The sequence below is a fragment of the Dermacentor variabilis genome, chromosome 8, assembly GCF_050947875.1.
Source record: "Dermacentor variabilis isolate Ectoservices chromosome 8, ASM5094787v1, whole genome shotgun sequence".
NCBI lineage: Eukaryota > Metazoa > Arthropoda > Arachnida > Ixodida > Ixodidae > Dermacentor > Dermacentor variabilis.
This window is the reverse complement of record NC_134575.1, coordinates 103,870,733-103,898,636: the sequence shown is the minus strand read 5'-3', so window position 1 is coordinate 103,898,636 and position 27,904 is coordinate 103,870,733. Positions and strand designations below refer to the sequence as shown.

The following is a 27,904-nucleotide window of genomic DNA, read 5'->3' as shown; positions in this document are numbered from 1 at the left end:
CAGAAGTGTGAATTATAGTGCCTCGGTGTTAGGTGTGCATATGGTATTCCCTGTGAAGCGCTGCCGTTACCAGAACCTCACCCCGTGAAACCCATCGAAATATGAGGCAGCTCATTGTGACTGCCGAATTTCGACGCACGACAACAGCGAAAAGCTCAAAACTAGGTCTGCTGCGTCTGTTTGGGATTTCGCTTACAACATTTTCACCATCGCTTAAGTACATCGTCCTCAGCTTCGCCGCCACTGTATGGCGCAGGAAAAGAAAGCTTTCCTCATGGTCAGTGGAGACTGAACTCGGTGCATTTCGGTAACGTCTAGTTTGGAGCTGGACGCACACATCACCCAGTTGTCACGCAGCACTGCATATTGGCGATTTGTGCGGGCTCTTGTGCAACACGCAGGCTTGGACAGCGATAACATTTGTGCAGTATTATTTCGGGAGGTCAGAGCAAGTACCACCTGTCGTCATGCACATACGCATGGTACAATGCTTTCCGCACATCGCCATTCCCGACCAGCGGCCTGGGGTAGGACCATGGACGACCCCCTCGTAGCATTCGCCTCCGTTCTACGTGACTGGCGGTGGATTACCATTGCGCTGGTCCTTGCCTTCACGTGCTTCGTGACCCATTTCTACGATAGGGTGTCCAGGTACCCAAGAGGACCGTTCCCTGTCCCCGTATTCGGGAACCTGCTCGGTGAGTAGATTGTGGCCGTAGGAAAGCCCGTTGCCATTGAGCGTTTCGTTTCTCGTTTATTCCAGCTCTGCGGAAGGTAGAGAACTTGCACGGCCAGGCGATCGAGTGGTCCAAGACGTATGGCGACGTCTTCACCCTGTGGGTTTCGCACAAGCCGATGGTGATTCTCAATAGCTACGATGTCATTCAGGAAGCATTCCTCAAGCGGAAGCACGTGTTTTCGGGACGTATTCCAACAAAAATGCGTGGGTACACGTTGCCTTACTCGCTGTTGGAAACTTCGTCAACGTATAGCCCGCCTTTCCTTTCCATTTCTTTTTGTTGTTAACCTAACTCCAATACAGTTCTTTTTTTCAATCGCAATGAATCTATAAAGACATTCTGCTCTTATATTTTGTGCACGTTGGCGTAACCTGCGGCACTGAATGCACGAATTCAATAAATATAACTAACCGGCATCTGGATTTTATGATGTGAGTTTCTGCTGATGGTCCACTCAAATTTCAAAAATTTGCATCGCGCTTTTCTTCTGTGCAGTATAACATATGTGGTATTGAACACAATAAACAGCCCGCTTAATTGCATATTTTTGTATTTCCTTAGCTAGCCTTTGCATGCTATTTCAGGTGACATACAAAACCAAGGAAATCATGATATTATGTTCGAGGATTACACGTCGTACTGGAAGGCACTTCGAAAAGTTGCATCCATGGCCGTGCGGTAAGTGAACTGCATACATCGACCTAACATTTATCTACTATTGCCCCACAGTTAATAGGGTCAGCGAATCTACGAAAGCAATAAATAAATGTTTTATTCCTGCAAGTAAATTAAACGTAAACACCATATTTTTTTAGGGAACTAAGAAAGTGGCCCACCATGAAAAAAGTTTTCTAAGAGGCAAGGTAATAACTTCGCATGATAGTGCATTACGACCAAATTATGAAGGCCCATTGAGCTTGAACAAAGACACTCCCTCACCAGAACAGGAATTGGCCTCCCTGGTGCAGTATTCGGCCACAACCTCCCAGACGATATCTACAATTAACCAATGGCCCTCAGTCCCCAGCAGCTGCGGAGCACCTGACCAAGGCGAAGGTGAGACCTGTAACGCAGCAGAGGGTGCTAAGAATCTCTGGGTCCGGACAAGCCGCCAATGGAAACAGACCCTTGATACGTTTAATACCCAAACCCTCTCGAGTAAGGCTAGCTTAGCAGGACTCTTTGTGGAACTATCAGAAATTGTATGGGATATTATCGGCCTTAGATATATTAGAAGAACTGGTGAGGCTTACACCTTGCTAAATAATGGTCATGTCCTCTGGTATAGAGGCGTCCCTGATAAGAAGCAACACGGGGTATGATTCCTAATCCACAAGGACATATCAGGCAACATTGAAGAATTCTATAGCATTAACGAGAGGCTAGCAGTAGCCTTACTCAAACTTAATAAGACGTTTGGATTAAATGTAGTACAAGACTATGTTCCAACATCCAGTCGCGACGATGATGAAGTAGATCAGTTTTGTGAAGGTGTTGAATTAGCGATGATAAAAGTTCAAACTCGTTATGCAGTAGTAATGGATGACTTCAATGCAAAAGTGGGAGAAACCAGGCGGGTGAACAGGCAATTGGAAACTACGGCGTAGATTCTAGAAATGCTAGAGGAGAGATGCTGGTAGACTTTGCAGAAAGTAATGAGCTGAGAGAATTGAACAGCTTTTTCCCGAAACGTGGCAGCAGAAAGTGGACCTGGAAAATCCCTAATGCTGAAACAAGAAATTAAATTGATTTCATACATTCCACCGATCCCAGCATAGCGCAGGATGTAGAAGTGATAGGTGGTGTAGAGTGCAGTGATCGTAGGTTAGTGAGGTCTAGGATTCACCTCAATTTGAACAGAGAAACAGTAAAATTGGTCAAGAAAAAACAGGACAACTTAGAGGCAGTAAGGGTAAAAGCAGACAAATTTAGGCTAGTACTTGCAAACAAATATGTAGCCTTAGAAGAGCGAGCTGATGATGATGACATAGACGTAATGAATGAAACCGTAACGAGGCTGGCTTCAGAAGCAGCAATTGAAGTGGGAGGTAATGCAGCAAGGCAACCAGTAGGCAAACTCTCCCAAGTAACAAACGACCCAATAAAGAAACGCCAAAGAATGAAAGTCTCCAACTCAAGAGATAAGATAAAATTAGCAGAACTCTCATAACTGATCAACAAAGCGAAACTAGGTGATATTAGAAATTATAACGCGAGAAAAACTGAAGAAGCCAGAAAAAAATTAATACAGGCTGAAATCAGTGAGAAGGAAATCTGGCATAGGACAAACCAACATGTATGCACGGAAAGATGAGCAGCGTAATATCATCAACAATCTGGAAGGTATAATAAAAGCAGTGGCCGAATTCTATACTGACCTGTAAAGTACCGAGAAGACTAAGGAGTATTCTATTCGAAACAATTATGAACAGTATACAGAAACTCATCCTATAACTAGAGATGAGGTCCGAAGGGCCTTGCAAGCCATGAAACGGGGGAAAGCGGCAGGAGAGGATGAAATAACAAACGATTTAATAAAAAAATAAATTATCGTGTTTTAGGTCCCAAAACCCCTTTCTGATTATGAGGCACGCCGTAGTGGGATGTGGAGGCATGCCGTAGTGGACTCTGCAAATTTCGACCACGTGGGGTTCTTTAACGTGCAGCTAAATCTAAGTACAAGGGTGTTCTTGCATTTCGCCCCCATTGAATGATTTAATCAAATATCGAGGAGACATAATGCTAAGAAAACTGGCGGGACTTGTCTAACAACTTCAAGGGTCCCAAAAAACTGGAAAAATGCAAACATTATAAAATACTCAAAAAGGGAGGCGTTAAAAAACTGAAAAATTACAGGCCCATTAGCTAACTCACAGTATTATAATATATTCACAAAATAATATCCATTAGAATAAGGGCAACACTGGACTTTAGTCAGCCTTTAGTCAGAACAGGCTGGATTCACGAAGGGATACATTACAATGGGTCACGTCCATGTCATTATACAGGTTATCGAGAAATCTCCAGAGTCTCTCTAAATGGCTTCCATAGATTACGAAAAATTATTTTATTGAGTAGAAATACCTGCGATGATAGAGGCATTGCGTAATCAAGGAGCCATCATCATTAACATCAGCCTGGCTACGCCCACTGCAGGGCAAAGGTTTTTGCCATATTTCTCCAACTACCCCGGTCATGTGCTAATTGTGGCCATGTTGTCCCTGCAAACTTCTTTATCTTATACGACTACCTAACTTTCTGCCGCCCCCTGCTACGCTTCCATTTGCTTGAAATCCAGTCCGTAACCCTTAATGACCACCGGTTGTCTTCCCTGCGCATTACATGCCCTGCCCATGCACATTTCGTGATCTTGATTTTAACTGAGATGGCATTAACTCACGTTTGTTCCCTCACTCAATCTGCTCTCTTCCTGTCTCCCTTAACGTTACACCCATCATTCTTCTTTCCATAGCTCGTTGTGTCGTCCTCAATTTAGGTAGAACCCTTTTAGTAAGCCTCGAGGTTTCTGCCCCGTAGGTGAGTAGTGGTAAGGCACAGCTGTTATACACTTTTATTTTGAGGGATCAAGAAGTACAGACCGCTTACGTAAATACACTGGAAAATATCTGAAGATTCCGCAGTCCCCTTAATTATACATAGGAAAAGTAGGAAGACCCCTGTAAAGAAAGCGATGAGACAATAAGACAAAATCTCTCCAATGCTAGTCATTGCTCGCTTGGTTGAAGTATTCAAGCTATTAAACTGGGAAGGTTTAAAATTAAGTATCACCGGCAAATACCTCAGCAAGCTTCTGTTTGCCGATGTCATTGTTCTATTGAGCAACACTGCGGACGAGTTACAACAAATGACTGAGGACTTTAACAGGGAGGGTGCCCGAGTGGGGATGAAGATTAATATGCAGAAGACAGATGATAACTAACCAGACAAGGGAGCGTGAGTTCAAGATCGCAAGCCAGCCTCTTGAGTCTGTGAAGAGTATGTTTACCTAGGTAATTTCACAGAGGAATACAACTGGGTTGGATGGCATACGGCAGACATTATGATCTCGTGACAGAGAGGTTATGGTTATCGTTGAAAAGGAAAGCATACAATCAGTGCATTTTACCGGTGCTGACATATGGGGAAGAGACTTGGAGGCTGACGAAGAAGCTTGAGAACAAGTTAAGGGCCAGGGAAAGAGCAATGGAACGAAGAATGCTCGGCGTAACTTTAAGAGACAGAAAGAGAGCGGTTTGGATCAGAGAGCAAATGGACAAGACGATATTCGAATAGACTTTAAGCGAAAAAATTAAATCGCGCTTGGCAGTTCACGTAATGCGCAGATTGAATAATCGTTGGACCATTAGGGTGACAGAATGAGTACCAAGTTAAGAAGTGCAGTAGAGGGTGGCAGAAGACTAGGTGGTGCGATGAAATGAGGAAATTTGCGGGTGCTACTAGGAATCGGTTGGCGCAGGACAGGTGCAATTGGAGTTCGCAGGAAAAGGCCTTTGTCCTGCAGTGGGCATAAAATGGGCTGCTGCTGTTGACGATGATAATATCGCATAAAAATGTATAGTCTGATGACTGTCCTCCTTGCGCAGCGTCCAACGCTGCCTGCGGTAGTGTGGATAAATGCTTCTGTCGAGTAGTATCATCTAAGGAAAAATATTCATTGTTTGCTACACACTAACATCGTAGGCAAGACGAATCTCTATTAAAATACGATTACCATACGCAGAAGCCTAACAACGCGATTACGCTAAGGCATGCGTCTCACCCTTCTTCAGTACCCCCTCCCCCTCAGCTGCCCATAAACACACACACACGCATGCACACACGCCTCCTTCTGAAGCGTTCCATGTGACCCTCCCACTTATGGGCGGAACATATTAACGCGCCAGCATTAAGGGCCTCGTGACGTAGAGAACATGGCGTCCAGCGTACAGCGTAGACCATCGTTTCGGCAAAAATTTATTTCGAACCAAGCATACCCATCCACACAGGCCCTCCATGTAGCGCAAGAAAGTTACTGAAGTGATTGAATTTCTCAGGGTAAAGTATGTAAGAAAAATCGTAAAGTACAACTTACGCACACCCTACAGACACGACAGCGTCTGATTGTAGTTTCAATATACGAGAAAACTTAATTCTGTTACGCGGAAACTAAAATGCAAACCCCTTTCGCACATCTCAGAGGCCATAAAGCAGTGTGCCCGCTTCCTTGCAACAGTTCCCGATGGCGCTCACATCCGCCGTATCGCGGCCCAAGCAAGAGCCCGTATTTCTATCACAAAGCTCGCTTTCGTGCATAGCGTTGGTCGCCTGCGTTTCCCCGCAAACATTACGGTTACATAAGCTCCAGTTGCCGGGAAGTGCGAGAAGCAGTCACGGATATATGAGTGCTATCGCGTTTCACTTTTAAAGGCGAAGCTTAAACGGACTGACAACCAATATTCATGGTAGCCTTTTCTTTAGTACAATGGAAAACTTACCGTTCAGAGTGTCTGATCATGAAGTGCTAATGCGGGAAACGTCGTGGAACATTCTTTATTGGAATTTTTTCGATCTACAGTGAGGATGTAGTCGTTCGCACGAAGTTTGCTCAATACGATGAAAGGTGAGCGCGATAGCGATTATGCGCTCGCATTAGTGGGTGGCAACGGACAAATGTCGCCGTAGCTTTGGCAAAGTATGATTATGTTTATCAAGTCGATGTTCGTGCAATTCATGTTTTCGGAATCGTTAAAGTATATCTATGATAATTGCTACTTGTTCTCGTGGTTTTCTGTCCAATTGCTTTGGTATTTAACCATTCTAAACGGAACTGAACGACGCCGTTACACGCGATACAGAGTTCAGCGTGCTGCCGTGGCCCCGCGTGCGATTTTGATTTCCGAAGCGTAGAATAATGCGAGAGTGTCTAATAATATACCAACTACAATTTTAAGCAATAATTGTGCTGTACCTAATGACCGTCGACTGTCGTACAGTACATAATATATTACATTCGAAGTAGCGATATTGCACCGCCAGGCCTCCCCACTTATTGCTCTTTAAGATTTTCTTTACCAATTTAAAATTATAATTCCTACGTAAACCACCAACAGCGTGCTCGATTTTGTCACTATATAATATGGTCAATTCATTTGCATCATCGTCTCGCAACATATTCTGGACAGTTGTCAGTCCCTTTAAGCGTCCACCAAAATATCTATATGGCATCTGCTGAATTACCTAAGCAATACTTCGTTTTATGGCGCTACTTAACCTCCTGAGAGCCCGCTATGGGGATTTGTCCAATATATTGGACATTCAGATATGAGACAGTACTCCTGTGACAAGGCTTTCATCCTCATAAAACCACACTGTACAACTTATTGGACACCTGCTTGCGCCATCTATGCAGCATTGATGAAAATACATCGTTCAAATTTTCGCCGAAACAGTTCCACAATGGCGGCATTAAGCGGCGCGGCGTTTTACGGCAGCTGCCGGGGAAGTAAGCACTATTTCTCGTATTTCTACCTGCTTTTAGGGCATATCTTTGATTTTCTATTAAAGTTGATACAACAGCGTACGCGCAGAATACAAAATTTTAACTATTCGCGCGCTTACCTTTTTTTACTCTTCCTTTGATTTCGCGTGTCCATTACGTTGGACGCTAGGACTCAACCCGGTTATTTTGACCGCACTTTTTCAATGGCCTTGTTATGAACAGTAGGCGAGTACTGATGGCGTTTAGCGGCTTACGGACGAAATTGCGTCTCTTCTTTTCTTCGGGGGACCGGCCTCGCGTGTCTTATGGATTAATCCAATAACGTTTCTTTTTTCAATCCATGGCTTCGATCCGCAAGACACCTACTGTCGCAGATGGTCTCGTAAGGCAAAAAAATATCAATATCCCTCTACCAGATATTGTTCGCATGTACAAGATCAACATGGGCGTTGTTGACAAGGCAGACCGAATGATAAGTTACTACAGGATAAAAGCAGGCGTGAACAAGTGGACAATCAGAGCCATCTTTCACCTCTTCGACATTGCCCTCAACAACTCCTGGGTGCAGAACACGCGGGACATACGCTCCGTAAAGAAACAGCGGAAATAAATACTCAAATATATGCAGTTCCACCAATCTGTTGCTGAGACTCTCGTGGCTTAAGGGAAGAAGCAGGATGAAACGGAGAGTGAGAACGAAGCCGAGTGGCATCCGCCATCAAAGCAGGCTCGGCTGTCTCCTCGAGAACCGCAAGAAAAGAGCACTACCCACTACTCAATACTGGCAGACACTGCAAACACTGCCCGTTGCAGACTACAGGGCTGCGACATGAAAACGAAGTTCTTTCGCACCAAATGTCGGCTCTTCTTCTGCATCACCAAGGACAAACAGGTGTTTTGAAATTGCCCACGGGAAGTGAACACAAGAGCGAAATTTTTTTTTGAGCAGAGGAATGCTCTTCTTATGTACTTTATTGAATACTTTGCCTTTTGAGTTGTTAAAATATTTTTGCACATGAGTTTTGCGTAATATCCGCGGTATGTCATTACGTGCGCCCTGGGTAAAGAAAGACCGGGTAGCATCCCAGTGTCCAATATATTGGACATCGCGCTGAGCTGAAATTATCACGGCTATTGAAAAAACATTTAACACTTTTCACCTTCATAACCATCCTGATTTATTCTGAAAGTTTGGTAAAAATCTGTGCACCCAAATGCATCCCGGGTCTCAGGAGGTTAATACAATGGCTGAATTGCAGCTCGTGTCTTTCATCGCGCAGAAAGCCTAGTGAAGTGGTTGTGACTTCTAGTATTGTAACAAATTCCAGGAAATACGCGGTCACAAAAGCCGTGGAAAGACTATGCGTCGACATCGTTGACGCCTGCGTGGACACCTTGACATTGGAGCCCCAAGTTGTCGACTCGAGGAAGTTGTTTTTCTCCATGCTTTACAAGCTTACAGGAGCATCGATCTATGGCGCAAGGTAAGAGAGTTACTTTTTGCTGCTATGGGTATAGCGTTGCTCTCCGAGGCCTATCTGCACGATTACTTTTGGGCAGTAGGCATTGCTCTCGGGGCCTATCTGCGCGATGACTTTTGGGTAGTAGGCCCTATAGGCTCTCCAAGTTTGCCTCACCTTGTAAAGACATTGTTTGGTACGCTGAAGCTATTATAGGCTATCTGGTCACGCGCTCTCCTGGCTGCTCTATGCCATACACGATCTCAGCGGGTAGAAATTACCGCTTGCGCGTCACACCGTGAAGGCCTATTTTCCAATAGTATTTTCCTTAGTTTTTTTTTTTTATAAATTGCCTGCAAGACGGTCGCTTGGCGCTCTTTTCCAGTCATTTTCCTTTCTCCGTGTTTGGTGCTCACGTTCGATGCGATTTACAGCAAATATAGATGTCAGCACTGTCACTGCTGGATATGCGTTTCTGCACTTAGTTCATAGAGAAAGCTGTTTTTATTTCTGTCGACCACGCAGGATTTGCGTAATCGTCAGTGTTTAGCGCGACGTCAGGCAACTCGCGAACCGAAATAGGGACCACTTGCGATGATATTGTGGACCGTAGTTAAGAACTGGGATGTGGAGTTTTCTTTGTGCACATTTTTAGCAGCGTGTTCTTTTGTTTACGAGGCAACCCTTCATGCTGCTCAGTGCCAGAAAGAAACTATCAAGTTGTGTTCTCAGCTGCCAAAACCGTACGTGGAGCAAACATGCACAAACACACAAATAAGAATGTTCATAATCCCTAAAGATCCATCACGCACATTTTATGCGTTAGCGCAATATTTCCAGCAATGCTAAGATCACGCATAATACTTGTTCGTTCCCTACATGACCTTGTAATGCGCTGGAAGTAAGGATATCTTATGTATATTTATGACTATTGCGCATGCATTTTTGTAAATCTTTTTGGATTTGTGATCTCTCTACTCGTGTTATAGATTAATCTCGTATAAAGGACCTCAAATGTTCCAATTCGCTAGAAGTTAAGCCTGAGCGAGTGAGAGCCAAGCCAAGGGGAGCTGCCTGAGGTTTCTCGGGCAAGCGAGTCCGAGTGAGCTCGGCTGGGTAGAGCTGTGGTGAGTATGAGTCCGAGTGATCACGCCATCAGATGCCCAGTCTGATAAATTTCGAGTAGGAGGTGTAATGAGTGGAGGAAATTTGTTATTATCGCTTGGACGTGCAACAACTGTAGCCGTAGAGCGAAAAATTTAGCCACAGCCTAAAATTCTACAATGCCATTTTCCTAAGGTTACTCCGGTAACTAGCATAGTGTAGAATAAATAGACAGGTGTCAAGAGACGCGCGCCTGGGTTCGGTCATTTGCTGCGAGGATGACAGAAAAATCACCTGAATACAATAGAAATAAAATTGCGGTTGCAAGTTAGCGCCATTTGAGTGCGTTCATGCATAGCCATCACGTACGCTACTGTAGCATGTCATGTAGCTCAGTGCTGAACTACACTTCACCGCTTTTGGAGACCAAAGAAATTGACTGTATCGTGCAGCCTGAATGGAGACGAAAGGGACATTCTTCGGCTGGAAGAGATAGACCACGAGTACTACGCAGCTTCCCCAGACGGCCTGCCGAGCGACATTGCGCCCATTCTGGGGCTGCTGTACCGCAAGAGGCAGAAGAAGATCGAGGCCCTGTACACTGAGTACCGACAGATTGTTCACCGACTGTTCGCTAAGGCCGAGGAGTCGTACAAAACAGGTATGTTAAGTCGTCACGTTTTCTTTGTCACTGACATGCGAATAATTGTTTTGTTACGACTGATATGAGACTGTCGCTAATCATTAGGTAGCCATGGTCCTATGTAGTTTACACTAACTTCGTATTTTGTCGAATGCGCAACATTCCGAAGAAAGTTATTTCCTATTTGGCAGGCTGTCGTTGTTGTCTTCGGCAGCCGGTCCTGGGTGAACGCGGGAAGTTTTATTTATTTATTTATTTATTTATTTATTTATACAATACTGCGGACAAGAAGTCCAAGCAGGGTGAGCAAAATGCAATAGATTATATACACGGCAGAAGAAGAGGAAACAAGTGTGTAACACGTTTCTCACACAAATTTTTTGGTCATATTATGGATGATTAAGAAATTTTTAAGCTGATTACAATACAGCTATAGTTGATACATGAAATAACAATATTATTCACACAAATGGTATACAGCTCACTCAGGCTGGAGGTGTGCTTCAGTTAGCTTATTCCAGTCAGCTATTGTTTGTGAAAAAAACGAGTACTGAAAAGCGTCAGTCCTTGGGAAAATTGGTGTTAGAGAATGAGGGTAGTGGCGTCGAGTGGGTCTGCTTATCAAGGGGGATACGCATTTTGCAGTGTCTAGGGCTAGCATATGATTATTTAGTTTTGAAAGAAACTTTAGCCGTCTTTTCTTCGAGTTTGTAATTGTTCAATGCCGTTTGCGGTTAGTAATGCAGTGGGGCAGTCAGTACCCTTAAATTTACTGTAAATAAATGCTACTGCATTTCTTTGAATTCTTTCTACTTGTTTAATGTTAATTTTTGTGTGAGAGTCCCTAACTATGGAAGCATGCTCAAGTTTTGGCCTCATTAATAAAAAGTAAGAGAGTAGTTTAACACTAGGTGGATCAGTCTTGAGTTTGTAGCGCAGAAGGCATAGTTTCCGGAAAGCGGCAGAGCAGATGGTATTTATGTGCAAGTTCCATCATAAGTCACTCGTTAATGTTAAGCCTAAATATTTATAGCAGGCTACTTTTAGTAAAGTTGTTGCAGCCAAACTGTAAGTGTAGCCTAAGTGGACTTTCTTGTGCGTTATGGGGAGATAGACACAGTTAGTTGCATTAAGGAGCATTCGCCAATGATCACACCATTTCAACACATTGCCTAAGAGTTTAGATCACATTGGTCAGTAAGGCACGTAACTCCGCTAAACAAAACACAATCATCGCCAAATAGACGAACCTGAACTGGTGTGCTACACATTGACAATATCATTATTATATAGCAAAAATAGTAGAGGGCAAAGTACGCTCCCCTGCAGAACGCCAGAAGTTACCGGAAGGCAGCCAGAGTGTTGTTCTCCCACCTGAACTTGTCGGTTGTTATTGTTTAGATAGGCTGAAATTCAGGAAATGAAAAATTCTGGTATGCCAGTCAACCGAAGGTTAGTAATTAGTTTATCGTGTGGAACTGTATCGAATGCTTTGCTGTAATATAGGAATATTATATCAATTTGAGTGTTCGTGTATAGACAAGCTGCAAAGGTGTGAACGATAGTAAACAATTGTGTTGTAGTAAAAAATCCTTTTCGAAATCCACGGTGATGATTTGATACAACTGAGTTTTCTTCTAAGAATTCGCGTAATTTATGAGCTATTATATGTTCTATAAGTTTACAACACGAAGATGTTAAGGAGATCGGGCGATAATTTTGTAGTAACAAACTGTCACCTTTCTTGAATAAAGGCGCCACTCAGGCTCACTTCCAGTCATCTGCCAAATCCGCTAGCAGAGAGACACAAAAAATAATAACTATTTAGACAACAGATTCGGCAAAGCGACGTAGAAATATGTTGGGTATATTGTTGGGTTTGTTGTTTCATGATCTAATTGTATCATTATGTGTGAGCATTATGTCAAACACAGCATTTGCATAACTGGTATTGGCTGAAAAAGTATCAAAAGGTTCCCAGTCTACTCCAGATAGATTAATATCGCCAATCAAAAGAACTTTGTTGTCCTAGTATTGAGACATAGGTACTTTTAATTTTTGTAAGTATTCAAGAATTGAGTCAGGCGATCTATATAATGCGTATAAGATGAATGGGTGGTCCCACAAAGTTACTTTAATGCAGAAACATGCAAGTTCCGGTGCGTCCTCCAGCAAGACAGCGTCAAATTTGTGTTGGATCAGAACGGCCACACCACCTCCCCTTGATTGCCTGTCCTTACGAAAAGCCGTATACGAAGGCGGGAAAATGTCGTCACCATTCACTCGTTCATGTCTCAGTTATTACGGTAATGTGAGGATCGTACTGCAACAACAAAATTTCAAGGGGCTCCGTTTTATTCATAATACTGCGGGCGCTCAAATTAAGGAGACGAAGTTGCTTGTCGTCCGCATGCGCATTAGTCATGTTTTCAACTTAACTCGAATTTTTAAAAACATTGGAAGAATTTTGATTTAATTTCACATAATTGCAATACAGAATTTTCGAACTACACTCAGAACGTCACAGCCTGACCAGGTTCTTCAAACTCAGAACAGCGACTTCCTATGGCCGAGACCTTCCACAGCGCCTTCCATTATGACTATAATGGCACGGCACAGCAGCTTTCTCTTTCTTCATCCGACGGACACCAGCCCGCACGTCACAACTTTTGCGCACGCATTCTCACATGCCGCATAGCTTTCGCGTTCATAGGGTTTGACATTTTGTGAAATAAAGCCACAATGAGAGATATTTTTGTTCGTAAGAGCGTTGCTGAGGATAAAGGCATCTCTTGGCTGCTGCTCGACTGCTTGCTAAGCTTCTTTACACGTTGTAATATTAAGATAATGCTCAACGCGTGCGCACGTTTACACAAGTGTAAAAGGTTTGCGTATATACATATTTAAACACACAGCCTTTCATCAACGAACATTCTTCACAGTTGCATAAGTTGACAGCCCTGCGAAACTCCACACCTACAAAACACTGCTGTTCACAGACCGACGTCTTCATTTGTAATCAGAGGCGACAATGGAGGCACAGACACAAAGACAGCTAGGCAGAGGTAGGCAGACAGGCACCTAAAAGAGAGTCCCCTAAAAGTGTGCTTGAAGTTCCCAAAGAGTGTCTATCGCTCTGCAAATCATTTTGAGGAATGGCTTGAAGGCGCATGTACTCCCATTTGCATACAGCAGGGTAGTGGAAAACAAACAAGAATGAGGTAGAACCCCAATCTGCAGGGCACGCTCCCGGTGGCAAGTTGCAACAAGAAGCGGAAAAGCCAAAGTAGCCAAGTGAGGTACATTCACAGCCGAAGCTTGTTTTCTTCAAAATTCTCACCGCTAGTGATATGAATGCCATCTGTATACAGCAGTTTTCTGGTAGGCCTTGCATACCAGTGAGCTTAAACAGGTTCATTACGCTGTCGCCCATGACTGCAAATCGCTTCTCTTCCATCAGGTAGGAAGGACAACATCGTACATTGCCTGCTTGCCGCTCGGGAGGCAGCCATCCGAGAGAGGAAAAGCGACGCCGAGTATCTGACCAAAGAAAACCTGGCTCAGGTTGTCATGAACTTGTTTGGAGGTGAGCTGCCAGCGCAGCGTGTCAGGTTCTTCTGTCGACGCTTCCCACATTCTGCTCGACAGCCTGCGGCATTATTTATCAGCGGAACCTACACACTATAATTTGTGCCAACTCCTTGAAACCGAGGTCCATACATGCAGCGTCTAATGTGCCGAACGAGTTAAAGCTTCGTCATCAACTGTTATTTTTTTCAGCGCCGGCTTGAAGCTAATGCAGGCTTGCCAGTGAAACTAATGCTTCACCCCCGGCGGAACTCTAAATCTAGTTTGGACACCACTGGAGGCTCGTTTTAGCCCTTAACCAGCAGGGGTCTGGACGTGATGTTGTAAATAGCGTAATCGCTTGTTTCCCTTTTTTATACTTGAACCTCTGCTCTTAATTTCCATCTTCACCTACCATATATAATCTCGAAAATTTTGCGGATATGCAGTTATCAAGTTATTATCATCAGCGCACAAAATCTCCCTTCATAGGAGCCACAGACACTTCGGCGTCAGCGCTTCAGTGGATGTTTCTGAGGCTTGCTAAGCACCTCGAGATGCAGAAGAGAATTCAAAAGGAAATTGAAGACTCCATCGGTGAGAACACATTATTGGCTTTTTAAGACAAATGTTGAGTCACTTCACCATACGCTAAAGTGAATGAAGGCCAAAGCCTGCACGCTCACGAGACATTAAATTACTTCACATTATCATTCCAATGCGTTTTTACTTCCTATTACTTGTTTTCAAAAACCAAAGGTCGTGGGTTCGATTATCATAACTCCATATTAATTACCTATGTCTTAATCAACCGCTTGATGAACACTAAAGGTCGTGGGTTCGACTCTCACCAATAGTGATGGGTTCGACCATCTATGCTGGCACGATCACTTTTGGTGCCATTGAATGTTTGTCCCCCCAAAGGTCGTGGGTTCGAGCGCCTTAATTAAGACCAAAGATCATGTGTTCGACTCCCACCAGAGATCATGGGTTCCCAACAAAGGTCGTGGCTCGAGTGCCTTCATTACCTTGGCCTAATTTGACACCACAGCTCGTGCGTTCGACCATCAATGATGGTACCACCAGTTATAGTGCCATTGAATTTGGTCCCACCAAAGGTCGCGCGCTCGAGTCCTAGCAATGGTCGTTGGTGGCCACATCAAATTTGGCGCCATTGAATTTTCGTGTTATTACGCCGGACGGTTAATTTTTAGATAACACCAGATAACGTATTTTCAACTCATGAGACATTACGCCTTTTGCCTTAATAAGCGTATTACTACGCTATCCGCAGAGTAGTTTCTGTCGACTACTTCTAAATGGCGGATGCGGCCATTTTACGCCAGACGTACTACTGTTCTGTTGCGATTTCACGCCGCTGCTTTCGAGATGCCACGTGGTTCAATACTTGAGTATTGATTATGGTAAATCAGTAATCTGTTCTGCAGAATTCCGCAAGGTGGAGGAAGGTTCATGAAAGGTTCCATTGTAGCTGAAGCTACGATGGAAACCCACACGGGTTTCTAGGAGACAAAGCTTCGGAGTTGAAGAAAAACTCGTGCACTCGCAAATTTACGCACACGCACACAGATATATATATGTATATATATATATATATATATATATATATATATATATATATATATATATATATATATATATATGGCGGGTTCGATTTGCACCGGAGAAAACTTATATGATCTTTCGTTCTAATGAAGAGCCGCACATACAAAGTGGCACACAGTTGGCCAAGCTGGTGACGGTGGTGCTCCCTGAGGCGCATACCCAGTGCCACATACCAAGTGACCAAAGACAGTCTGGTGGTTGGTGTTGAACTCAGATCTACCAGCACAAGAGCCCAATGCTGTGCTCATTCGACCACGCACTTTCGAATGACCCAAGTTGACGAGAAAACAGTTAGAGACAGTCAGACAGGCGGACTGACGAACAGACAGGCAGGAATACCCCGTAAAGTGGGTGACGCACCCTAACAATGCTAATCGCATTAATAGCAGTGTCTTCATTTAACAAGAAAGCTTCGCTTATTTTAGGCCATATGCATTTTTAGGATACACCACGCACTCCGTGATGCCTATCTATCTGGCCCTTTGTTTTTATATGTAACCGCTTTACCGCCAACTTGGGTCACTGGGTAGAGCATTGGGCTCCTGTGCTAAGAAAACTACGTTCGAAACTAACCATCGGATTAGCTTGGGCTACAGTATATTTACCACTGGGTATGCGCCCCCCTGCAGTTATCATTACGGACGCAAATATGGGTCACTGTATGTGTCAGCAGATGTGTCCAACTATACAACCACAAAAAAAATTATCCGGTACATGGCAGAATCAAATACGCGTCATGTACACGGTGTTTCAGAGAACACTTTCAAAAATCTTTAGAAATTGGCTGTGGCAGATGTCACAATTCAAGTTTATGAGCTGGTCTACTCGAAGCGGCGGACAATGCTTGCACAAAAAAATTAGATGCAAAATCGACTGATTATTCAAAATTCGCTAATTAGGTTTGAACTAATTACAATGTGGCCTAAATTGCAAGTTACAAATTCTAGCCACGTCGTATACAAGCCGGATTCACTTGGAACAAATTTTCAAGATCACACCAGTCTCGAGATATCATCATCATCATCATCATCATCAGCCTTGTTACGCCCACTGCAGGGCAAAGGCCTCTCCCATATTTCTCCAACAGCCCCGGTCATGTACTAATTGTGGCCATGCCGTCCCTGCAAACTTCTTAATCTCATCCGCCCACCTAATTTTCTGCCGCCCCCTGCTACGCTTCCCTTCCCTCGGAATCCAGTCCGTAACCCTTAATGACCATCGGTTATCTTCCCTCCTCATTACATGTCCTGCCCATGCCCATTTCTTTTTCTTGATTTCAACTAAGATGTCATTAACTCGCGTTTGTTCCCTCACCCAATCTGCTCTTTTCTTATCCCTTAACGTTGCACCTATCATTCTTCTTTCCATAGCTCGTTGCGTCGTCCTAATTTGAGTAGAACCCTTTTCGTAAGCCTCCATGTTTCTGCCCCGTAGGTGAGTACTGGTAAGACACAGCTATTATACACTTTTCTCTTGAGGGATAATGGCAACCTGCTGTTCATGATCTGAGAATGCCTGCCAAACGCAGCCCAGCCCATTCTTATTCTTCTGATTATTTCCGTCTCATGATCCGGATCCGCAGTCACTACCTGCCCTAAGTAGATGTATTCCCTTACGACTTCCAGTGCCTCGCTGCCTATTGTAAATTGCTGTTCTCTTCCGAGACTGTTAAACATTACTTTAGTTTTCTGCAGATTAATTTTTAGACCCACTCTTCTGCTTTGCCTCTCCAGGTCAGTGAGCATGCATTGCAGTTGGTCCCCTGAGTTACTAAGTAAGGCAATATCATCAGCGAATCGCAAGTTACTAAGGTATTCTCCATTAACTTTTATCCCCATTTCTTCCCAATCCAGGTCACTGAATACCTCCTGTAAACATGCTGTGAATAGCATTGGAGAGATCGTATCTCTCTGCCTGACGCCTTTCTTTATTGGGATTTTGTTGCTTTCTTTATGGAGGACTATGGTGGCTGTGGAGCCGCTATAGATATCTTTCAGTATTTTTACATACGGCTCGTCTACACCCTGATTCCATAATGCCTCCATGACTGCTAAGGTTTCGACAGAATCAAATGCTTTCTCGTAATCAATGAAAGCTATATATTAGGGTCGGTTATATTCCGCACATTTCTCTATCACCTGATTGATAGTGTGAATATGATCTATTATTGAGTAGCCTTTACGGAAACCTGCCTGGTCCTTTGGTTGACAGAAGTCCAAGGTGTTCCTGATTCTGTTTGCGATTACCTTAGTAAATAGTTTGTAGGCAACGGACAGTAAGCTGATCGGTCTATAATTTTTCAAGTCTTTGGCGTCCCCTTTCTTATGGATTAGGATTATGTTAGCGTTTTTCCAAGATTGCGGTACGCTCGACGTCATGAGGCATTGCGTATACAGGGTGGCCAGTTTCTCTAGAACAATCTGCCCACCATCCTCCAACAAATCTGCTGTTACCTGATCCTCCCCAGCTGCCTTCTCCCTTTGCATATCTCCCAAGGCTTTCTTTACTTCTTCCGGCGTTACCTGTGGGATTTCGAGTTCCTCTAGATTATTTTCTCTTCCATTATCGTCGTGGGTGCCACTGGTACTGTATAAATCTCTATAGAACTCCTCAGCCACTTGAACTATCTCATCCATATTAGTAATGATACTGCCGGTTTTGTCTCTTAACGCATACATCTGATTCTTGCCAATTCCTAGTTTCTTCTTGACTGTTTTTAGGCTTCCTCCGTTCCTGAGAGCATGTTCAATTCTATCCATATTATACTTCCTTATGTCTGCTGTCTTACGCTTGTTGATTAACTTCGAAAGTTCTGCCAGTTCTATTCTAGCTGTAGGGTTATAGGCTTTCATACATTGGCGTTTCTTGATCAGATCTTTCGTCTCCTGCGATAGTTTACTGGTATCCTGCCTAACGGAGTTACCACCGACTTCCTTTGCACACTCCTTAATGATGCCCACAAGATTGTCATTCATTGCTTCAACACTAAGGTCTTCTTCCTGAGTTAAAGCCGAATACCTGTTCTGTAGCTTGATCTGGAATTCCTCTATTTTCCCTCTTACCGCTAACTCATTGATCGGCTTCTTATGTATCAGTTTCTTCCGTTCCCTTCTCAGGTCTAGGCTAGAAGGGAACGGAAGAAACTGATACATAAGTCTCGAGAGATATGGCCAGGTTCTCGAGTCTCGAGATATGGCCAGGTTCATATTCCAATGGCGGCCTGCTAAGAATCACTGGCTCCGGACAGGCCGCCATTGGAATATGAACCTGGCAACGTTTAACGCTAGAACGTTATCTAGTGAGGCGAGTCTAGCAGTGCTATTGGAGGAATTAGAGGGCAGTAAATGGGATATAATAGGGCTCAGTGAAGTTAGGAGGCCGAAAGAAGCCTATACAGTGCTAAAAAGCGGGCACGTCCTGTGCTACCAGGGCTTAGCGGAGAGAAGAGAACTAGGAATCGGATTCCTGATTAATAAGAATATAGCTGGTAACATACAGGAATTCTATAGCAGTAACGAGAGGGTGGCAGGTCTTGTTGTGAAACTTATTAAGAGGTACAAAATGAAGATTGTACAGGTCTACGCCCCTACATCCAGTCATGATGACCAGGAAGTCGAAAGCTTCCATGAAGACGTGGAATCGGCGATGGGTAGAGCGCAAACTAAATACACTATACTAATGGGCGACTTTAATGCCAAGGTAGGCAAGAAGCAGGCTGGAGACAAGGCAGTGGGGGAATATGGCATAGGCACTAGGAATAGCAGGGGAGAGTTATTAGTAGAGAATGTGGTCCTGGAGGAGCCCGAACGGCGTGACTAGAAATGAAATAGATTTCATACTCTGTGCTAACCCTGGTATCATACAAGATGTGGACGTGCTCGGCAAGGTGCGCTGCAGTGACCACAGGATGGTAAGAACTCGAATTAGCCTAGACCTGAGGAGGGAACGGAAGAAACTGGTACATAAGAAGCCGATTAATGAGTTAGCGGTAAGAGGGAAAATAGAGGAATTCCAGAACAAGCTACGGAACAGGTATACGGCTTTAACTCCGGAATAAGACCTTAGTGTTGAAGCAATGAACGACAATCTTGTGGGCATCATTAAGGAGTGTGCAATGGAAGTCGGTGGTAACTCCGTTAGGCAGGATACCAGAAAACTATCGCAGGAGACGGATGATCTGATCAAGAAACGCCAGTGTATGAAAGCATCTACCCCTACAGCTTGAATAGAACTGGCAGAACTTTCGAAGTTAATCAACAAGCGTAAGACAGCTGACATAAGGAATTATAATATGGATAGAATTGAACATGCTCTCAGGAACGGAGGAAGCCTAAAAGCAGTGAAGAAGAAACTAGGAATTGGCAAGAATCAGATGTAGGCGCTAAGAGACAAAGCCGGCAATATCATTACTAATATGGATGAGATAGTTCAAGTGGCTGAGGATTTCTATAGAGATTTATACAGTACCAGTGGCACCCTCGACGATAATGGAAGAGAAATTAGTCCAGAGGAATTCGAAATACCAAAGGTAACGCCGGAAGAAGTAAAGAAAGCCTTCGGAGATATGCAAAGGGGGAAGGCAGCTGGGGAGGATCAGGTAAGAACAGATTTGTTGAAGGATGGTGGACAGATTGTTCTAGAGAAACTGGCCAGCCTGTGTACGCGATGCCTCATGACCAGGCAGGATTCAGTAAAGGCTACTCAACAATAGATCATATTCACACTATCAATCAGGTGATAGAGAAATGTGCGGAATATAACCAACCCTTATATATAGCTTTCATTGATTACGAGAAAGCGTTTGATTCTGTCGAAACCTCAGCAGTCATAGAGGCATTACGGAATCAGGGTGTAGACGAGCCGTATGTAAAAATACTGAAACATATCTATAGCGGCTCCACAGCCACCGTAGTCCTCCATAAAGCAAGCAACAAAATCCCAATAAAGAAAGGCGTCCGGCAGGTAGGTACGATATCTCCAATACTATTCAGAGCGTGTTTACAGGAGGTATTCAGAGACCTGGATTGGGAAGCATTGGGGATAAAAGTTAATGGAGAATACCTTAGTAACTTGCGATTCGCTGATGATATTGCCTTGCTTAGTAACTCAGGGGACCAATTGCAATGCATGCTCAATGACCTGGAGAGGCAAAGCAGAAGAGTGGGTCTAAAAATTAATATGCAGAAAACTAAAGTAATGCTTAACAGTCTCGGGAAAGAACAGCAATTTACAATAGGCAGCGAGGCACTGGAAGTCGTAAGGGAATACATCTACTTAGGGCAGGTAGTGATGGCGGATCCGGATCATGAGACGGAAATAATCAGAAGAATAAGAATGGGCTGGAGTGTGTTTGGCAGGCATTCCCAAATCATGAACAGCAGGTTGCCGTTATCCCTCAAGAGAAAAGTATATAATAGCTGTGTCTTACCAGTACTCACCTACGGGGCAGAAACCTGGAGGCTTACGAAAAGGGTTCTACTCAAATTGAGGACGACGCTACGTGCTATGGAAAGAATAATGATAGGTGTAACGTTAAGGGATAAGAAAAGAGCAGATTCGGTGAGGGAACAAACGCGAGTTAATGACATCTTAGTTTAAATCAAGAAAAAGAAATGGGCATGGCCAGGACATGTAATGAGGAGGGAAGATAACTGATGGTCATTAAGGGTTACGGACTGGATCCCAAGGGAACGAAGCGTAGCAGGGGGCGGTAGAAAGTTAGGCGTGTGCATGAGAAGTTTGCAGGCATGGCATGGCCACAATTAGTACATGACCGGGGTTGTTGGAGAAGTATGGGAGAGGCCTTTGCCCTGCACTGGGCGTAACCAGGCTGATGATGATGATGATGATGATGATGATGATGAGATATAAGTTCCCGAACTTCGCGGAGAAATGAATTGGCGTTCCAGTTAATTTGTTAACAAAACGCCGTTTCATACACTGAAGCACACAAGTAACTCGAACGCCAATGCAATTCACCGCAAAGTTCGTGAATTTATATCTCGAAACTGGTGTCGTCCTGAGAATTCGTTCCAAGTGGATCCACCTTGCGAAGTCTCCTGGCAGAATTTGTAAATTGCATTATGGGTCATAAGATAGATGAGCTAAAACGGTAATTAATAAATTCGTGTTTGTTAGTCGATGTTGCGGTCGATTTTTTAATGTAATTAGCGTCCGCCGCTTCGAGTAGACCGGCTGATAAACTAGAATTGAGCTGCCTGCCACACCTTTAAAAAAATTTGAAAGTGTTCTCTGAAACACCCAGTATATATGTTAAGACAACCTTGTCTGAATATACATTCTCACACGCGCAACGCGCGGGCACCAGGCGGCGGCACTAGATGGCGCAGCGTGTCGAGAGGGAAGTGCGAGAATGGAGTCCGGCTACAGTCCGTGCCTCATAGATGACGCGTCTCTGCGACGGCAATATGGTGTGCCGCTACATTGCTTCAGTGTTAATCCCATTGACATCGACTTTCATCGTGATATCGATCTTCCCAGATTTTTTTTATGATGGACGAAAAAACCTTTAGGAAAACCATCGTCAAATCTATCTTGCTCGATAATGCCGTTGAAGTATGTGAGCAGATGAAAAGTTGAATGCCAAACTTTCGCTGTGTGTTAACCACCGCCAACCTAATTGCGCTCACCAGCTTTTTTGGGGCATGACGAAACAAAACATCTCACGTAGAGAATTTTACTGCTCGACAAAGAAAAAAAACATGAGAGTGTTGTTCGCAAGACACACCGTTCATTCTTTTTTTAAAATCAATTGGCCAGCCGCGTCTTATTTCCATTCTTCTGTAGCATAATATAATAAGTTACGAAGTGGAACTTATGGCAATCCAAAAAAAAGTTAGCCAGAGATCTTTTTTACCCGCTGTGGTTGCTCAGTGGCTATGGTGTTGGGCTACTGAGCACGAGGTCGCGGGATCGAATCCCGGCCACGGCGGCAGCATTTCGATGGGGGCGAAATGCGAAAACACCCATGTGCTTAGATTTAGGTACACGTTAAAGAACCCCAGGTGGTCAAAATTTCCGGAGTCCTTCTCTACGGCGGGCCTCATAATCAGAAAGTTATTTTGGCACGTAAAACCCCAAATATTATTATTATATTAGATTTCTTTTTTAAAAACAAATATATGAAAGAATTTTTTCACGCTAATTAGGCCGGGAATTTCCAGTCTTCCTCCCGTGTTGAACGCTGCTTTGAGGAGCCTGAATCTATGGCATCCACATTAATATTGTTATAGAAGGTACAAATATGTTTTAATTATTATGAAACAACCTGTATTTACGAATGATGACCAATCCCCATATTAGGAGCCCCCGTGAAAACATTAAGGTGCTTGAACAGGCTATCTTTAGTGACATAGAAAAGGAGTTATTATAGCAAAATTCAAACTGCGTCTTCCGGCTTGTTATACCATACCTGTGCGGCGAAATACAGCAGATGTTACCTGCCTCTACATTGAGCCCGCTACCTGCAACATACTAGTGCCAGTGCTGGTTAACTTCAGTAAGCCGTGGTTCTTTTCTTATAAGTCTTGATGCACTTCTTGGAAATAATGATTTTGATGCACCATCTAAAATCGAGTAATACATGGGAAAAGTAAGGACCGAAAGCTACTTTGTTTTATTCGCATTTCTTCAATTATTATTTCTTGGAAAGAAAAGTATCAATATGAATAAGACTGATCACTCATTCGGCCTCCCCCCGTACTTCTGACACAAGAGAATGGTCAATTTACAGCGCTCTGCATGACCTCAGATATGCTGTTGCCAACACCCTTTGACCGGAAGTTGACTTTGACTACCTCGAATTCCTTTTCTCGTATTCGTCTAGGAACCAATTCACCTGTGTACGAAGACCGAGAAAGACTGCCTTTCACAATGGCCTACATGATGGAGACGTTTCGGTGTCATCCTTTTGCACCGATTGGCATGCCTCACAAGACAAGTACAGATACAACAATCGGTAAGCAAACATTGCGGCAACGTTAACATAGTCAAAGAGATTGCGTTAAAAGAAATAAAAGAAGCAATCGCACCTCGTATTGACACTGCAAACAATTCTATGAAGTGATCTTCACGAATCGGTCACCGTCTGTTACGTTCCTCTGCTGAACTCGATCGCTAGGACTAGGTTTTCGCTCGTGATGGCAGCGTGTTAATGAAAGAAGTGTTCAAGAACACCCTCGAACACTCCAATTTCAGTGTTGTTATCTTTATTTTCAGCTTTCAGAGGTGTCCACTAAATAGCCAATCGAGAAAAATGCCAAGCAGTGCTATAGATTTAGGACTGTGAAGGTCAGCAGTGGATAAGAGGCTGTAATGACTAAGCTCGTCGAAGTTATATCTTAAGCTGGAACAATCAGCGTGGAGACACTTCTAATCTTTCTTTCTTTTCATGTGCAACACGTTCCCATTTATAACTAATATATATTAGTCCTAATAGAACACAGACCAAAAGGAGGATGACTCCCTGTCCGCCCCAGTGGGCCATCCCTTTAGCACCGTTTTCAAATAGATCGTGTTTCAGTATACTGTAGCACGGTGCATTTGAAAACGGTGCACATGGACGATATAAATTATAGAGCCCAGTAACAATCCTTTTGTTCCCACTGCGCCTTTGGCCCCAACTGAGAAGTATACAGAAGTATACTAGAGCAAAAACAAAATGAAATAGGACAGCCTGCTTGAACGATCTTGCACAATAACAGCCAAATTTCCAGCGAAGCTTTTTTTGGAGTAGTTAAATAAAAAATTTCCGTTGCCTGCAATTAAACCCCATAGTTAAAACAATAGTCACGCGGACCATAGTCCGCGTGTCTTCCAGCAAGTACTACAAAACTAGCGTCCTCATATCATCAGATGGCACAAGCTTTGGTGACAACAGACGCTGAATAGAATCATCGATAACATTCAAGAAACTTCCGATACCTTCAGGCGCGTCCTGCGCTGAGCGATAACGTTTAACATTTTTTAGCCGGTGAAGAGCGGTCACCCGAAAAAGACAAACAAGTACACGGGTCAATACAGCGCCTCTAAACACGTAGATAATGAGGTTTAAATAAGTTTCATTTAGCGCCTAATTAACCCGCCAACTTGTACATGTTTTCTTTGTTTTGAGACATTGCTGAACAGATCCAGGTGCTTCAGGGTTGACTATCTGTGAGTATACTACAGAAGGTATATGCAGGGTGTCTCAGCTAACTCTAGCCAGAGTTTAAATATATGCAAATTCTACGTAGAGGGACAGAACAAAGCTAATGTTGTTTGCCGTCGGTTGGCGATGCTGAACTATTTTTTTTGATTCCGCCAAATTATATATTTAGTGTCAATTATTCAGCTTTGAAATATTATAATTAGCTTAAAAGTATCAATGAGAGAATTGTAGAATGACACGACAAACTCCCAATACAGCTTTCTGTTCCTCAATACGTGCTATATAAAAGTGTTTTTCCAAGCGTCAATAAGCCCGACAATGCAGGCGAAGTGCCTCGAGCGGCCAGTCGCGCAACAATTTGGAATGTATTTGCGGGCTTCTTTCGAGTTGAAAGAGGGACTACACTACCTGAATTGTCGACTTCTCCCAGTACACCAGGAAAACACGCATACAAAGCTTTTCCATTGCTTCTATAGTCGCAGTAAGAGCTCCACTGTAGAAGACTCTCTCCGACTCCTAGATATTACGGGGAAGTAAGTAATAAACACGTTGTATATGCTAAAAAACTCTGCCTTTTGTAATGCTTGTGTGTTATAACGGTCTGTTTGCAACCGGAGATAACAATCTAGGCCGCCGAACTTAATATACGAAGTATGAGCCACAAAACTCTCACACAACACTAAAATTATGTTGCTAAGTTCCTGTGGTAAAGCGCAAGCTCCTCAATTTTCGCAGGCACGGTAGCTATACCTAAAGACACGGGTGTGCTGTTCAACGCCTACAGAGTGAATCACGATCCACGTCTCTGGGACGAACCAGAAAAGTTCCGGCCTGATCGCTTTCTGGACCCCGTCACAGGAACACTGCGTCAGGACGCCGGACCGTTGCTAAGTTTCGGCCTAGGTGCAAGGGCTTGTCCAGGGGAGAAGCTCGCACACGTGGAGATATTCTACATCCTCGTCCGATTCATGCAGAGAGTCAGCTGCAGTGCCATCGACAACGTCTCAAGTGTGGATATGAAAAGCATTGGTTCCTCACTCTTCTTCATACCGGCTCAACGTGAGATCGTTCTCTCCAAGAGAAACGGATGCTTGGAGCGCTGAATTTTACGGAACGTCCATGCCCATTAGAGCCCAAAGACGGGGCCTAAAGCGAAAAGCTGCGATTCAGGCAGTGAAATCTGTGTTGCATCGTGTTCAGGTACCTCCGAAATCAAGGCCGGCGTTTTGATAGGTGAAGCTGCCGTGGTCGTGCTGGCGTTGCTATATTTTGGGTGTTCATTTCAAACGCGTTTTAGCGGCGTCAGTGCCGTTGTTCGAGTCGGTTATTCAGCGGGAAGGAATACGCAAGTTGCGACCTTAAATTCATAGCCGTACTCATAAGCAGGTTTTTTGCAAAACCCTTAGACATGACAAGCAAAAGAATGCTGCCCATCTTTTATCACATCCGACATGTGCAATAGGTCCAATCCCGCTCGCTAGGGTTCTTTTTTTTTTGCCAAGAGCACCGCTGATTTGCGATCTTCTTTACGCAGGACAAAACTAAACTTTTCGGCTACATTACTACTACAAAACACTTCTGGGAATAGGAACATACAACAAAAATTCGAAAGCTGTGTTTAAGTTATTAATGTTAAACACAGATCGTTTCTCGTGACATATAGCATAACTCATAACTATAACATAACCTTGGCATACCTAACTCAAACGTAACATAAGTCGTAACTCATGGAAATGAGTGAGAGATATAGGCCATTTTTCGACAGGTGGTCTACATGAACAACTCAGTGATTTCGGTCGAGTTCGCGCGGTGTAGCGCCTAGACATTCAGTAACTCTTACAAAATGGTGCAGATCATCTCGTTGTGATCGTAACGTTGCTCCCAACTTTGTTTAAAGACTGACGACAAAAGTGAGCACTTGTTGCATTACCTGCAGCAGTCACACATCAGAACATTTGGACTAACTTGTGTGGTATAATATTCTTTTTGTTAAGAATGTCACGCAGTCTTTGATGTATATTCTGTTTCCACCTGCGTGCGCATCTCAAGGAAAATTTAGGCTAATTTTCGTTTTTTGTTTTGCTTTCGTGTACTTAAGTACTGTATACGTGTAGTCATGTGGTGCTGCTTGAGTAGCACTGCGGTGTTTATTGTAAGATGCGTGCTCAGGCTTCAGAACTTGCTTCGTACTCCAATTCATGTATGCCGACAAAAAAGAATAAAGGTTGCTTTACTGAAAAAGTCACGCGAAATGTATCTTTCATTGGATGCCTGCCTCGATGGAACGCCCAACTTTCTTAACCTAAGCGATGATTTCCAGTTACGCGGTAGGAAGAAGTGAAACGTTAATCCCGAACAGATTCTGTGAATGTAAAAGCTGGCCACAACGCCATAACGTCAAGAAACTGCGAAGGTAACTTGAAGAAGCGGCCTTAAATTATCTCCGCTTTAAACGAAGTGTTGTAGTGAATAGCCACGAATATGTTAGAATTTTCAAGCATAAAATGTACCAATGCGCTCCTAGCTATAGGTGCCATCCTAGTTCTCTGGAGCCTTGCTGCTACACAGGGCCTTGCGAATATAGCAAAGAGTCACGTTGTATATTTTTGGTGTTGTAGACTTCACTCGTCCTGCTATGTATCCTTCAACCCCGGTCATTAGTTAACAAAGAGAAGCAAATGAACCAAAGTAAACAAAATTCGGCACGACCAATGAATCTGCATGCCAGTGCTCTTTCGAACCGCCTATGAGCGTCAGCACATATTCGGGGTTACTACCATAACATGCAACGGGTGCGTTTAGGCGATACAGTGTACCACTGCTAGGTTTAAAACTGCGATGAGGGCGACGGGAGGATAATATAGCACTAAGCAGTTAACACTTGCGCGTGTGCTTGTCCAGGGGAGAACCAGGAGATGCTATTTTCATTAAACTAAATGTTATGATTGATTGATTGATTGATTGATTTGATTGATTGATTGACTGGTCAATTGACTGTGAGACATTTATTATATGGTTGGACGCTAGATCAGTCAACAACTTATTTGTGCGCTTCTTCCAACGTTGGATTGTGTTAGCGCGAAAGAGACACAAACA

At 43.7% G+C, this 27,904-nt stretch overlaps 2 protein-coding genes across 2 annotated transcripts; both read left to right on the top strand.

The window, feature by feature from the left end:
• The first annotated feature begins 524 nt into the window (after nt 1-524).
• On the top strand, nt 525-12,672 carry LOC142591513 (cytochrome P450 1A3-like). The gene is made up of 6 exons (XM_075703835.1): nt 525-698; nt 764-943; nt 1,325-1,418; nt 8,568-8,723; nt 10,256-10,464; nt 12,590-12,672. Exons 1-6 carry the CDS (start codon nt 536-538, stop codon nt 12,670-12,672), a joined length of 885 nt encoding a protein of 294 aa, XP_075559950.1. The 5' UTR covers nt 525-535.
• An 805-nt stretch (nt 12,673-13,477) lies between these two features.
• On the top strand, nt 13,478-27,018 carry LOC142591512 (cytochrome P450 1A1-like). Its single transcript, XM_075703834.1, has 5 exons — nt 13,478-13,511; nt 13,907-14,032; nt 14,506-14,610; nt 23,486-23,617; nt 25,544-27,018. Exons 1-5 carry the CDS (start codon nt 13,478-13,480, stop codon nt 25,909-25,911), a joined length of 765 nt encoding a protein of 254 aa, XP_075559949.1. The 3' UTR covers nt 25,912-27,018.
• Nucleotides 27,019-27,904: the final 886 nt, after the last annotated feature.

Coding starts and splice junctions, on each gene's coding strand:
- LOC142591513 (XM_075703835.1), top strand. CDS start 536: ATGGACGACCCCCTCGTAGCATTCGCCTCCGTTCTACGTGACTGGCGG. Junction 944..1,324: donor ACGTATTCCAACAAAAATGC/GTGGGTACACGT, acceptor ATGCTATTTCAG/GTGACATACAAAACCAAGGA. Junction 8,724..10,255: donor GCATCGATCTATGGCGCAAG/GTAAGAGAGTTA, acceptor TGTATCGTGCAG/CCTGAATGGAGACGAAAGGG.
- LOC142591512 (XM_075703834.1), top strand. CDS start 13,478: ATGGAGGCACAGACACAAAGACAGCTAGGCAGAG. Junction 14,033..14,505: donor TGTCATGAACTTGTTTGGAG/GTGAGCTGCCAG, acceptor CTCCCTTCATAG/GAGCCACAGACACTTCGGCG. Junction 23,618..25,543: donor AAGTACAGATACAACAATCG/GTAAGCAAACAT, acceptor CAATTTTCGCAG/GCACGGTAGCTATACCTAAA.